At 51.2% G+C, this 14,439-nt stretch overlaps 1 protein-coding gene across 1 annotated transcript; it reads right to left on the bottom strand.

Annotated features, from left to right (window-relative positions):
* Nucleotides 1-10,311: 10,311 nt before the first annotated feature.
* On the bottom strand, nucleotides 10,312-11,654 carry BLOC1S4 (biogenesis of lysosomal organelles complex 1 subunit 4). Its single transcript, XM_042934066.1, has one exon. The coding sequence runs from the start codon at nucleotides 11,607-11,609 to the stop codon at nucleotides 10,953-10,955; it is 657 nt and encodes a 218-aa protein (XP_042790000.1). The 5' UTR covers nucleotides 11,610-11,654; the 3' UTR covers nucleotides 10,312-10,952.
* Between the last annotated feature and the right edge of the window lie 2,785 nt (nucleotides 11,655-14,439).

Here is a 14,439-nt window from a genome sequence, read left to right as displayed (position 1 = left end):
CAGGAAGCCAGGGGTCGAGGAAAGGGCTCAGGCTTCTTCCCTGGAGGGGAAGATCAACAGTGCCAAAAAAATAAGGGGCGGCCTGACACCCAGAAGCCCCGGATGGATGGATCCCAAGGGCATATGCGTGAACAAAGCCACTCCCGGATTACAAACCGGATGTATATACCGTTTGTATATACATCAAAAAAATCCAACAAAAAAATCCATGGAGAGCTCATCATGGGGGCTCTCAACAAAAAAATCCATGGAGAGCTCATCAGTGGTTTCCAGGGATTGGAGTGGGGGGTGGGGGGTGACCCCCAAGGGGGTAGCACAAGGGAGTTTTTTGGAGTGGCAGAACAGTTCTGCACCTGGGGTGCTGGTTCCACAGAACTGGGTACGAAGAGAAAAAGTGAGTGCGTGGAAAGGCAGCAGAAATCCGAGTGAGGGCTGTAGCTCGGTTAGCGGGAGCGTGCCAATGTCCGTTTCCCGGGTTGGTCAGAGCAAGGTGGTTATGCAAGACGCTGTCGTTGCCGGGCGCTGGCTGAAGGGCACCCGTGAGCGGGCTGAACTATTTTTGCAACTTCTGTGCAAGTCTGAAACTACTCCAAAATAAAAAAGTTTTAAAAACAAAAAACACCGAGACGGCTTCGTCTAACGGAAGCAGAGCACACATCCTTCTCGAGCCCCCGTGGGACGTTTGCCGATAGTCCACATGTAAGACAGACCCTAAGATATACCGCATGTTTAAAAGAGTGGAAATCATACAATGTATACTCTCAGACCTCAATGGATTTCAGTTAAAATTCACGACGGCGAGACTTCTAAATTCTTGGAGCTCAAACAACGGGCTTCTGAAAAATTTTAAAACTGTTTATGTATTTATTTTTGAGAGAGACAGAGAGAGAGAGAGAGAGAGAGCGCACAAGCAGGGGAGGGGCAGAGAGAGAGGGAAACAGAGCTGTCAGCGGAGAGCCCAATGTGGGACTCGAACTAACGAACTGTGAGATCATGACCTGAGCCGAAATCAGACACTTAAACTCTGAGCCACCCAGGTGCCCCCAAACAACAGCCTTCTAAATAACATGTAGGTATGGGGCACCTGGGTGGCTCAGTCGGTTGAGCGTCTGACTTCGGCTCAGGTCACGATCTCATGGTTCGTAGGTTCAAGCCCAGCGTTGGGCTGTGTGCTAACAGCCTGGAGCCTGCTTCGGATTCTGTGTCTCCTTCTCTCTCTGCCCCTCCCTCACTCACACTCTGTCTCTGTCGTTCTCTCTTTCAAAAATAAATAAACATTAAAAAATTTTTTTTTTAAACAACACGAGTCAAAGTAGAAATCGCGACAGAAATTTTAAAACAGTTTGAACTCCATGAAACTGAAAACGCAGCTTATGTAAATTGTAGCAAAAGCAGTGTTTAGGGGAAGGTTGGTAACTGTGAACTCGTAGATTAGAAAAAGCAGAAAGAGGGGCGCCTAGGTGGCTCTGTTGGGCAAGCGTCCGACTTCAGCTCAGGTCACGATCTCGCAGTCCGTGAGTTCAAGCCCCGTGTCGGGCTCTGTGCTAACAGCTCAGAGCCTGGAGCCTGCTTCCGATTCTGTGTCTCCCTCTCTCTCTGCCCCTCCCCCGTTCATGCTCTGTCTCTCTCTCTCTCTCTCTCAAAAATAAATAAAAGTTAAAAAAAAATAAAAAAAAAAAAAGAAAAGAAAAAGCAGAAAGATCCACAATCGATCATCTAAACTTCTGCCTTAGAAACTAGGAAAAGAAAAGCAAATTCAATCCAAGGTCGGTAGAAGAAAACCCCACCAAAGCTAAGAAAGTCCTGCCCCAAGTCTCACTGGTCTCGCGAGAGGTGTTAAGAATTCCCGGTGGCGTGTCCCCCACGTGGCTGCATGTCTGGGCTCCTCAGGTGTGATGCCACACCTGCCTGCAGCCCCAGAGTGTTCCAGCAGCTGCCGGGCTTCTCTAGGGTCTCCCAAATCGCTGGTGTCTCTGAAGTCAGAGTCTGTGTGGGCGTTTGCCTCTCCCCGGCAGGATGGGTCTGCAGGCTGTGCCTCAACGGGCTCACCTGTGCACACTCTGGGGCAAGGGGCCGGCTGCCGCCCAGCAACAAGCAGTCCCCAAGGTCAGGGGTGGCCGGAGGGGGCAACATGTAGCTCGCCTTCCTGGGCTCTGAGCTTCAGGACTTGTGTCCTGGAATGGACGTGGGGCTGCCCCTGTGGGCAAGAGCTTCTCCTGGGGCCCTCCGCCCCCCATCAGGAGGGCCAGGGGTCCTGAGGACCCCAGAGCAGCCAACTGCAGGGACCACTGCCCACAGCCCACCGGGCTAAAGCCAACAGACAGACGAAAGCCGCCCAGGGGCAGCGGCTGTAATTCAGGAACTCCAGCACCGAGAGACGGGACCGGGGCGTCCGAGCTCGCACCCGGCACCCGCGTAGCTCGCTCCTCCTCCTGGGGGAACGAGGGGTGGACAGGAGGCCTGGTGGCGACACAAGAACACAGCGGGATGGGGCACGTGCTACGGCTGTCATCGCCGTTGGCTTGTCTCCGTCACCTCAGGTACCCTGAGAACCTCTCCCCTCACCGCCCGGCGCCCGTTAGGATGGCCAGTGTGAAATAACAATAATAACAAGCGTTGGCGACGATGTGGAGACATCGGAACCCTTGTCCAATGTTGGTGGGAACGTAAAACGGTACAGCCACTGTGGAAGGAGTAGGGACGCTCCTCAAAACATCGAAATTAGGGGCGCCTGGGTGGCTCAGTGGGATGGGTGTCCGACTTGATTTCCGCTCAGGTTGTGATCCCAGGGTCATGGGATTGAGCCCCGAGTCAGGCTCCACAATGAGTGTGGAGCCTGCTTGAAATTCTCTCTCTCTCCCTCTGCCCCACTGCCCCGCTCCTGCTAGCTCTCTCTCTCTCTCTCTCTAAAATAAAAAACAAGAACAAACAAACAAACAAAAAACGTAGGTTGGGGCACCTGGGTGGCACAGTCGGTGAAGTATCAGACTTTGGCTCAGGTCATGATCTCACGGTTCATGAGTTCAAGCCCCACATCGGGATCTGTGCTGACAGCTTGGAGCCTGGAGTCTGCTTCAGATTCTGGGTCTCCCTCTCTCTTTCGCTGCTCCTCCCCTGCAAGCTGTCTGTCCCTCTCTCAAAAATAAACATTAAAAAGATTTTTTTAAATCAACATGAAAAAACATTTTCGAATAAAAAAAAGTAATTAAGAAAATTGAGATTAGAACTACCCCATGATCCAACAATTCCACTCCTTGGTATTTACCCAGAAACACTGAAAGCAGGGTTTCAGAGAGATATTTATACCCCCAAGTTCATAGCAGCCCAAAGGCAGAAGCAACCCAACAGAGGAGGGCACAAACACAGTGTGGTCCATGCACACGGCGGAACAGTATTCAACTTTTTTTTTTTTTTTTTAATTTTTTTAATGTTTATTTATTTTCGAGACAGAGAGAGACAGAGTGTGAACAGGGGAGGGGCAGAGAGAGAGGGAGACACAGAATCTGAAACAGGCTCCAGGCTCTGAGCTGTCAGCACAGAGCCCGACGCGGGGCTCGAACTCATGGACCGTGAGATCATGACCTGAGCCGAAGTCGGACGCTTAACCGACGAAGCCACCCAGGCGCCCCCAGTATTCAACTTTTAAAAGGAAGGACACCCTGACCCCTGCTACCACGTGGTTGAACCTGGAGGACCTTGTGCTCAGTGGAAGAAGCCCATCACAAGGGACAGACGCTGTATGACTGCAGCCACAGGAGGTCCTGAGAGTCAGATTCACAGAGACAGAAGGCGGAGGGTGGGCGCCAGGGGCAGGGGAGGCCGGGTGGGGGTTAGTGTTTCATGGGGACAGAGGGTGAGTTCTGCCAGGAGAGAGTTCTGGGACGGATGGTGGCTGCACGACACGGTGCACGTGCTTAGTAGCACTGACCTGGACACTGAAAAATGGTTAAGCTGGTAAATTTGTGCTGAATGTATTTTACCACAAATTCTTTTAAAAAGAATAGAAACAAGGAACTAAAAAAAATCAGTTGAGAAAGAACACTGAAACAACTTGCAAAGTAGTGATGGGCAGCTGGCACTTGAACTCAGCTTGTCCCAATGACTCATAATGCCCACCTCCCCATGATGCCTACCTCCCGTGATGCCCACCTCCCATGATGCCCACCTCCCCATGATGGCCACCTTCCTGTGATGTCCACCTCCCATGATGCCCACCTCCCCATGATGCCCACTTCCCCATGATGGCCACCTTCCTGTGATGTCCACCTCCCATGATGCCCACCTCCCCATGATGCCCACCTCCCATGATGCCCACCTCCCCATGATGCCCACCTCCCATGATGCCCATCTCCCTGTGATGCCTACCTCTCGTTATGCCCACCTCCCCATGATGCCCACCTCCCATGATGCCCATCTCCCTGTGATGCCTACCTCTCGTTATGCCCACCTCCCCATGACGCCCACCTCCCCATGATGCCCACTTCCCGTGATGCCCACCTCCCATGATGCCCACCTCCCCATGATGGCCACCTTCCTGTGATGTCCACCTCCCATGATGCCCACCTCCCCATGATGCCCACCTCCCCATGATGGCCACCTCCCTGTGATGTCCACCTCCCATGATGCCCACCTCCCCATGATGGCCACCTTCCTGTGATGTCCACCTTCCATGATGCCCACCTCCCCATGATGCCCACCTCCCATGATGCCCACCTCCCCATGATGCCCACCTCCCATGATGCCCATCTCCCTGTGATGCCTACCTCTCGTTATGCCCACCTCCCCATGATGCCCACCTCCCCATGATGCCCACCTCCCCATGATGCCCACTTCCCGTGATGCCCACCTCCCCATGATGTCCACCTTCCTGTGATGTCCACCTGCCATGATGCCCACCTCCCCATGATGCCCACCTCCCATGATGCCCACCTCCCATGATGCCCACCTCCCATGATGCCCACCTCCCCATGATGCCCACCTGCCTGTGATGCCTAACTTCCATAATGCTCACCTCCCCTGATGTCCACCTCCCATAATGCCCACCTCTCCGTGACGCCCACCTCCCATGATGCCCCTCCCATGATGCCCACCTCCCTGTGATGCCCACTTCCCCGTGATGCCCACGTCCAGGCCCCAACCTCCAGCCCGACCCCCTGCAGAAAGTCTACCGGTAAGCATTTCCAGTCTAGAAAGTGACAGGTATTTTGTGTGTGTTGGGGGGAGGAGCCTGCCTCCACTCGCCCCTCCCCCCCCCCCCCCCCCCCCCCCCCCGAACACACCGAAACAGGTTTCCTGGATTTGCCAGAACGAGGAGCTGAATTACCACAAGGCAGCCCGTCAGACTCAGCCCTGCTCGGTCCTTCTTGTCCACACCTGCTCATCCTCGCGTTTCCTCCATTCATCCGTCAGATTTGGAGGCCCTGCCCTGGGCCAGACACAGGGCCAGGCACCCCGGGACTCAGGGGCGCACAAAATGGACCAAGGCCAAGTTCCGCGCCCTAGTGGGGGAGACAGACAGACAGGTGAATCAATAAACGAGCATGCTCGTTCTGGGTGCAGAGAAGACTGAGGACAACAAACAGAGTGAGGGACAGGATGTGGCCACTGTCTACTGTCCCGCCAGACCGGCTGCTACCATCCCACCTTCCTCCCCTCCCCCACCCCGAGCAAGAAGAGGGGCTTTGGGGGACAGCCGTGGGCCCCCCACTGCAAGCCCCTCGGGAGTGGACAGGACCTGCTGGCTCTGAATCTGCAGGAGCCAAGGCTGCCACTGCGGACGCCGGTGTGTTTTAGTTTCCGGAGCCCGGGGCCCGAGTGGCAGTTCGCAGACGGCCTTTCCTGCTGCGGCAGCGCCCCCTGCTGGGGCAGGAGCTGTTCCTGCAGCTTCGCGGCCCGCCCGGCCCCGCAGTCGCACACCCACTGGAGGGGGCCTGGGGCCGCTTTATTCTCATCCTCTGTCCCAGGCAGACCCCCTCCGGACAGGCAGGCCTCCCTTTGGTGATGAAGGTCATGAAGAAGAATCTCTCATTCTAAAAGAAATGGGTTCCCTTCTCTATGATTGGGGCTAACAGCGTAGGTCACTTTGGAAAATGATTTTTTTAATGTCTATTTATTTTGAAAGAGAGAGAGGAGATAATGAGGGGGGAGGGGCAGAAAGAGAGGAAGAGAGGGAATCGCAAGCAGGCTCCACACTGGCAGCACAGAGCCCGATGTGGGGCTCGAACCCATGAACCGTGAGATCATGACCTGAGCCTTTAAGAGTTAGACATTCAAGAGCCACTCAACCGACAGAGCCACCCAGGCGCCCCGGAAGATGATCTTTTAACCTTTTGGCAGGGAAAGGAGTCTCTTCAGAAAGGTAGCTCTGAAAATTCTAGATCAACATGTCCGGGGCACAATTAAGAGCGCTCGTACCAGATTTAACAAGTTCGATCCCTAACCTTGGGTTGGACTGAGCTGGCACCCGACCCGTGCAGCTCTTGAAGAAGAATCCAGTCTTACTTTCCTTGGTGTCCTCAGGCCTCCCATGGTGCTTGACTTCCTAGCAAACATGTGATCGGATCACTGTATTTGCCTTTCTGTCTCCCATTCCTGGCCCAGCGTCCACTGTATGTCTGGCCGTTCCTTTGCTCTGCCAGCCTGACAGTCATTCGCTCAACAGCTGAGTGTGACAGGTCACCTGCCGACAGCACAGCGGAGGCCCAGCGGGACTGACAGAGCCCATGCCTGCCCGGAGGTGGGGGAGGCAGACCCCAGAGTGACACAGACACAACTGTGATAAGCGCCTTGAAGGGCACACGGTGGGTATCTTTCAGGGTCAAGGTGAAGCTGGAGGGGGGTGAGCAAGGGAAGAGAGGCCCAAGACAAGGTCACTGATGGGGTGGGAGCCAGACCCTGTAGGGTAGGACAGGCCAGAGAACAGAATTCAGATTTTATTCCAAGGTCATGAGACGCTAATGACGGTTTTAGGCAAAGCCCAATATATCTGGCCCGTGGTTTTTAGAGACAGTTTTGGCTGCTGCGTACTCTGTGGAGAGGGGCTTGGAGAGGGGACGGGGGAAGCAGGAAACCACTTAAGAGACCACCGAGTGGCTGAGTTGGGGTAGCCTTGGGATGGACGGAGAGGGTGCATTTGGGACGTGTCGCGGGTGCTGCCTGCAGTCATACTGATGAATTAGATGTCAGCCCTCACTTCTGACAGCAGATCATCTTAAGCCAAATTCATTAGAAGACAGTGCCGTGAGTCTGCGAAGCTTCGTTCCTGGTAAAGAAAGTGGGTCTTGCAGCAGAGAAGACCCAAGCTGGGTTCCAGCCGTTTGGGACTGGGTCTCACATCCAAGGCCAGCTGGTGACCTGGCTTCCCTGTCTGTTGTCCTGAGCCCATTTTTCTTATTTGCTTTCACTGGCAGGGGAAACAAAAACCCTTATGAACTAATGCTTTTCATCTACCCATGCTGCCCCTTCTGAGGGCAGTTTAACCGAGATAGGTTTAAAATCTTAAAATCCCAGACCATTAGTAGTTTGCCCCTCTTAGGTCTTTTGTTTCAAGAAATACTTGTGTTTATATATATATAAAGTTTTATTTGCAGACCGCCTGCCCATGTGTCTACAATGTGGTCCGTGGTGTGCTCGCTTCAGCAGCACATATACAATGTGGTCCATGGCTGCTTCTGCTCAAGGGGAGAGCGAGTAGGTGAGGCCATGAGGCCTTGCGGTTCTTACTGTCTGGCCCTTTGGGGGCCTGTCCTAGATCATACAGTGAGCAGGTTCACACGGGGCTGCACTTTTATTTTTTAATTTTTTTTAATGTTTATTTATTTTTGAGAGGGACAAGAGCGCGAGTGGGGCAGATGCAGAGAGAGAGGGAGACACAGAATCCGAAGCGGGCTCCAGGCTCCTAGCTGTCAGCACAGAGCCCGACGTGGGGCCCAAACTCAACTGCGAGATCACGACCTGAGCCAAAGTCGGCTGTTTGACTGAGCCACCGGGGTGCCCTGGGGCTACGCTTTTATACCCATGACGGATCCCCCTCCTCGGTCCAAGGCTCGTATTCCTCAAGTTCTGGCTAGAGGAAAAGAAGCCACAAGCTGCTTACCAGCTCATTAGTACCCAATTTTATGTGTGTTCGTAAGCTGACTTCTGGACGCCTGAGGCTGCCCTTGGAACTAAGCGGATGTCATTTGGACTCCGGGACACTGAGCGCTCATTGTGTTCTGTAAGCAGGTGTGGAAGTGAAGAACATCTCGACTCCGGTGTGGTTGGCGGGGTGCCCCTCTCAAGCGTTCTTAAACCCCATCCCTGTTTATTCTGGAAAGCAGGAGAGCTCCAGACCCAGCAGCAGAGATGGGTCTGCAGAGGTCACCCACATGACAACTGGCCCCCTCCCCCAACTTTTATGGACTTCTGAGAGGGGGAAGGACCAGTTTTCCAAGATCCAGAAGGGTCCCCCTTAAATCTCCAGCTGGTTGGGGTGGGAGAGGAGGGGGCTGGAAGGTCTGAAGGCGGCAGTGCCTGGGCAGAGGTGGGCCTGCCTCCCGCAACCCCCATTCTTGAGACCAGGGACTTTCACCTAGTATCTGTCTTAAGCTATGCAAACCGGCTTCAAGTCCCCATTCCAAACAAGGCCACGCACTAATCTCTATTTAGGACCTCAGGGACAGCACCAAGTGACTAAGAGAATTTCAGAACCCAAGGTCACTTAGAGATAAGCTGTACATGTGATCATGTAAGTTATCATCTAAACCAGCGGGGTTTTTTTTGTTTTTTTTTTTTAAGTTTATCTATATTTGGGGTGCCCAGCTGGCTCAGTCGTAGAGCATGCAACTCTTTGATCTCAGGGTTGTGGGTTCAAGCCCCATGTTGGGTGTAAAGATTACTTAAAAATAAAATCTTAGGGGCACCTGGGTGGCTCAGTCGGTTAAGCGTCTGACTTCAGCTCAGATCATGATCTCCTAGTTCCTAGGTTCAAGCCCCATGTCGGGCTCTGTGCTGACAGCTCAGGGCCTGGAGCCTGCTTCAGATTCTGTGTCCCCCTCTATGCCCCTCCCCGACTTGTGCTCTAAGATAAATAAATACTAAAAAAAATTTTTTTAATCTTAAATAAAATATTTAAAGTTTATTTTGTTTTTTAAAGTAATTGTGTCCAGTATTTTTTTTTTTTTTTTAAGTAACGTAAAGTAAGTGATCTTTTACTGGTTATTCTTTTAATTTTCTCAACCCAATTTACTTTTTTGTAGGTAATGAAAGTAAATATCTAAGCATTATATATTCCTAATAAAGTTTTACTTTATAGCGCACTTGTTAACGTATGCTTTCCAGAGTTTGGGGATATTAAATCTCAGCCTAAAAATTATTCTAAGTTTTTTCATAATTTGCCCTAATCACTACCTACCTTTTAATATTAACAAGTTTAAAAAGCATTTTAGCAACACGGACGTTATGTAAGAAACATTTTCGGATTCAGTGACTATGTCATCGGAATATACTAACTACAGCAGTCCCCAGTAATTGCCCAATATTAAATGGAGCTCACGGGTGCTTTCGGCTTCTAAATTCAGGAGTTCCTTAATTTGTAATCAATGAACTACCTAAATAAAAAACTGTATTATGTGCGACATAGAAGAAAGCCAAGGTGGAGACTATGTTAGCGCCTTTTCATGATATCTGGCTAAGTGACAATATGCCTACTTTACCAGCCTCTGAGATCTATGAAAAATGACACAAAAGCTGCCTAAGCTGTATGTGTATCTGGGGTCCAGCGCCCTCTAGGACCATTAATAAAATAGATTCAAGTCAAGATCAAAGCCCTTAGGCCGGCAAAACATTTTTCAGATTCCATGCTGTCAGGGGGAAAGAACAAAATCCTAATACCACTCATTCACACAAGTGATTTAAGTGTTTACTTTGAGAGGAAAGAAACATACAATTCTGTGAAATACCAGGTAAGGTTTTTCACTTCAGCCTTTTTTTTTTTTCTTTGAAGTTTATTTATTTTGAGAGAGCGAGAGTGTGCTAGTGTGGGAGGGGCAGAGAGAGAGAGGGGGAGAGAGAATCCCAAGCAGGCTCTGCACTGACCGCACAGAGCCTGACTTGGGGCTGGAACTTCCCAACTGTGAGATCATGACCTGAGCCAAAATCAGGAACTGGTCGCTTAACCGACTGAGCCAGCCAGGCACTCCTCACATTAGCCTTCTAAAGGAGGTGCTCCCAAGCCACTTTTCCTTATCCCTAAAATCATGAGCAACAGGTCTATTTTCAATCACACAAAAAAGGAAATATGTGAAGTCCTTTTCAGAAGAAAAGCCTTTCCAATAAAATGTAAACTTTTTATTAATATTTAAATTATAAACCAAATGTTGGCAACCACATATAGACTTGTTTGCTGTGGACAAACCAAGACTGTGGGGGCATACTTTCAAACACAACTTCAGAATTAGATGCGATAAATCAATCCATCTCAGAAATTCTACCGTTTCCTTCGGCGTATAACCCATGATATGAAAAGTTTAATGTAACGTGAAACAACTTACCATCTACCCTCAAAGTAAGCTACAGAAAATGGAATCGCTACTAGGATCGAACAATGACAAGACCTGAACAGCTCAGCAGTTTTTCCTAAGAGTATAAAATATATACACTTTGAAAAAATAATACTGTGAGTTGAGCTGTAAAACCCAGAAACATAGCAGTCCTGCCACAGTGCACAGAAAAGCTCCTTCCTTTTCTTCTCCGAACCCGGTCCCATCCCGGACCAAGCAGCTCTCAGCTTAGCATTGGAAGACACACAAAACCAAACATCCTTACGTGAAATCACTAAGACGGGGAAATAAGAGTGTGCAAAATATAAACATGTCAGACTCCAACATCGTGTATGTCTATCAGCAGAATTTCCAACTGATTTAACACTCGAGATAATCTCAGGCAGGGTGCCCTTGCAGTGCTGCCCGGGGGACTCAGATCTGAGGTCTCTCGCTGCAACAGGGAAAGTGGTCCTCGGTCCGAAACAGGACGGGGGGTTCGTAGCCGCTCTGCTGGGGCCGGCCGGAGGGCGCCTTGCTGAAGAAGGAGGGCACGGTAATCGTGTGCAGCAGTTTCCTGAACGCGCTGGGGAAAGCGCCCAGCTCGGCCTCCGCCCTGGCGACCTGCTCCTCCATCCTGGCCACGCTGGCGCCGATCATCGCCACGAAGGCCTCGAGGCGGTCGATCTTGCTGTAGACCTGCCGCATCTCGGTGGCCTTCGCGTAGATGCGAGGCACGCCCTCGCTGACGACGTGGGAGGAGTCCCCGCGCAGCATGTCCAGCATACCCACGAACTCGTCCACTCTGGTGAGCAGGTCCTCCAGGCTGGCGTCCAGGGCCTCGACCTCGGGCCGCGCGCCGGCTCCGGGCAGCAGGCAGGCGGCGTAGCCCGCGGCGGCGCGGCGCAGCAGCGGCAGGTCGCGGCCCGGCGCGCCCGACTCTGGGCCCTCATCCTCCCACGGCCCCGAGGCGCTGCTGTGGCTCTGGGACACGTTGCCGCTGTCCCCGCTCCAGACAGCTCCCTGCAGCTCGGCCTCCTCTGCCGCCGGCCCCTCGGGCGGCAGCCCACGGTCGGCTGGAAGCCCCTCCATTGCCGGCTACGGCCGGGCTGCCGCCCAACTTCCGGCCTCCCAGCCTTGCTCCGCCCCCTCCGCGCGCGCGCGCGCGCACGCCCTTGCTTCCGGCTTCCGCGCGCACACGGGCGGTCACGCACGCGCACCAATCGGTTTCCAGCCCCTGAACGCTCGTGCTCGCGCACGTGCTCACACACTGAACCCTTTTTAACACGCGAAGGTGTAAGGGAACTATTTTGAGATGCGTGCATCCTCAGTCCACTTTTACACAATCGTGTAACCTCCATCCAGATCAGACATAGAACATGTCAAGGGCCCGTGAAGAGCTTCCTACCTTCCCTAGTTTCTTCTTGCTGCTTACAGTGAACCGAAAGAGAAGAGAAACTAAAGGAAGGTTCCTGAAAGCTTGATATTCTTGATGACTTTGAAAGTTCTCAGTTTCTTTACACATAGTCCCCAACACTTGGTATTGTCAATATTTTACTTTTCAGCCACGCTAGTGGATGTGTAGTGATTGCTAACTCTTTGTGGTTTTGACTTGCATTTCCCTGATGAATCATGAACTTTTGCACCTTTTTATATACTTTCTGGCCATGTGGATATTCCCTTTTGTGAAGTACCTGCTCAAGTCTTTTGCCGATTTTTAAATTGCGTTGTCTTTTCCTTATTGATCTATAGAAGTTCTCAGTACAATTTTAATAGGAGTCGTTTGTCATATAGCTACTGAAAAGATCTCTTCCCACTCTTTGGCTTGCATTTTTACTCTCTTAGTGGTGCTTTTGATGAACACTTCATAATTTTAATAAATTCCAGTTCATCAAACAAGGAAAGTTTTGAGAGTGAAAGGGGGCACTCAGGACACAAGATATAAAATCTTGGGTAAACCATATAATTATTATGTACTATAAGGATCATATGATCATTAGAGATCATATGTCCAATGCCCACCCTAGAGCAACAGGTGGAAATTGACACCCAGAAAGATGTGTTCAAGGTTAACCAACTTGTCCAAGGCCACAGAGCAAGTAATTGGAGGGACTGGGACCTAATGAAGGATGACTCCAAAACCTTTGGAATCAAACAACCTCCATTCACTATCATAATCGTTATAATATTATCACCACTAGTATCTGCTGGTGCTTTGGTATTTGCAAAACACTTTCATGCACATCATCTCACTTATGCATCTTCCCACTGACAGATACTCAGGCTGGGATCACTGGTCTTTATTTATGAGACCGAAATAGAAAGGAAATATGAGACCGAAAGGAAAACGAAAGCTCTGATCTGTGCCACTGTGCAAGCAGGATCCCTCCAAATTACTGCTAGGGTGGCACAGGTTGAACATGCCTGGAAATAGACTCCATCCATTCCACAATGGCCTTCTGTCAGTGCTCAAAAACTTTTTGTTAAATGACTATTAAAGCAGCATTTACGGGGCCCTGCTGTTTTGTAGGTCCTGTAGGTGGTGAGGACTGAGACCAGAACCTGCCCTCAAGGAACCTCCAGTATGGCAGAGACACTTATATTTTAGGGAAGGAGGCCTTCTCTCTAAGACATTCGCTAAGGTCCTTGAGTCCAGGTGGTGAGGAGGGGCTAAGCACAGAGCAGAATCAGAAGTGGCCCTTTGTCTTGGGTTGCTTACAGTCCGGTGAAGATGATGCAGGCAGCCTGGGTCCAAGGACCCAGAGATGGGCCCTGCAGGACCAGCTCTGTGAGCCAGAAAAAGTAAAAACAGAGTTTACTGAATAGCATGAGTGGGCATTTAGCAGATAGAATGTCTGGGAGACTCAGAAAGGAAAGGAGAATGAGTCTGTTCCTCACTTGGGGTTAGGGGTTTATATTGGAAAGGGGTGTAGCGTATGTGTTCCTTCAGGAATCCAGGGTAGGGTCTGACCGAAGGCGAGCGGCAGGTGAATAAAGGTGTTATTTATAGATCATCGAAGGTAGGGGAGTACTGATCCGCTGAGGTTTGTTCAAAGCTAATGTCGTGGAACATGTTTGGGATCCAGCTCTTTTTAAATGTTATCAGGTGTTTGGGGGGGTCTAAGACAAATCTATCTCCTTTTCCCCTGGAAGTGGGAACACAGCTTTTTTGGCTTATTCGGATGCAAAATATAGAACTTGAGTAAATGGAACTTAGCAGAAAAACAGCAGAGATAGAGCCTTTCCAAAATGGAGTCCCTTCAGCTCCCCTACCTCAAAGAGAGGCCAAAACACTCTGACCAGAACAACCCAACCCAGCGAGAGAGAAATCCCCCCAGGACAAAAAATTCTGGGAGCCAGTGGTGGAGAGTACAGAATTGAGATCCCCAGTTTTTGACTTAAGGGCCCTGTCCCAGAAGAGAGAGCAGGTACTGTAGTTAAGAGTAGCGACTGTAGTAGACCCAAAATGGCTCAGGTTCAAATTCTGACCAAAAGCACTGTTTTTAACCAGTTTTTCATCTGACAGGTTTATTGAATTAGGTTAAATGAATTAATCTGAGCACTTACAGCAGTGCGTCCCTGGATGGTAAGCGCTCTGAACGCCAGCCTGTCTTATTCAAATACGAGGGAGGGAGAATTGCTTTCACTTAAAAAAAAATTAAGTAAAAGAAAAAGTCCGGGACGTAAGAACCTCTGCGCTCCCAAAGGCCTATTAGAGAAGGGGGCGGGGCAGGGCGCGGGAAGCAGGTGGAGGCTGGCGTGCGCCCGCCCGCTACGGAGTCCCCTTTGCGTGCGCGCGCCCGCGCCTGGGCTCCGTCCGAGGCGTGGCCGTAAGGGGGCGGGGCCGAGTCCCGAAAGTGGCGCGAACACGCCCACCGCCGGTGACGGCTGCGCGGACTCCTCCGCCGCCCGGCCTCCGTGT

This window comes from Panthera leo, chromosome B1 (assembly GCF_018350215.1).
Source record: "Panthera leo isolate Ple1 chromosome B1, P.leo_Ple1_pat1.1, whole genome shotgun sequence".
In the NCBI taxonomy this organism is placed as follows: Eukaryota; Metazoa; Chordata; class Mammalia; order Carnivora; family Felidae; genus Panthera; species Panthera leo.
This window is presented reverse-complemented; position numbering and strand designations above follow the sequence as displayed.

Coding starts and splice junctions, on each gene's coding strand:
- BLOC1S4 (XM_042934066.1), bottom strand. CDS start 11,609: ATGGAGGGGCTTCCAGCCGACCGTGGGCTGCCGCCCGAGGGGCCGGCG.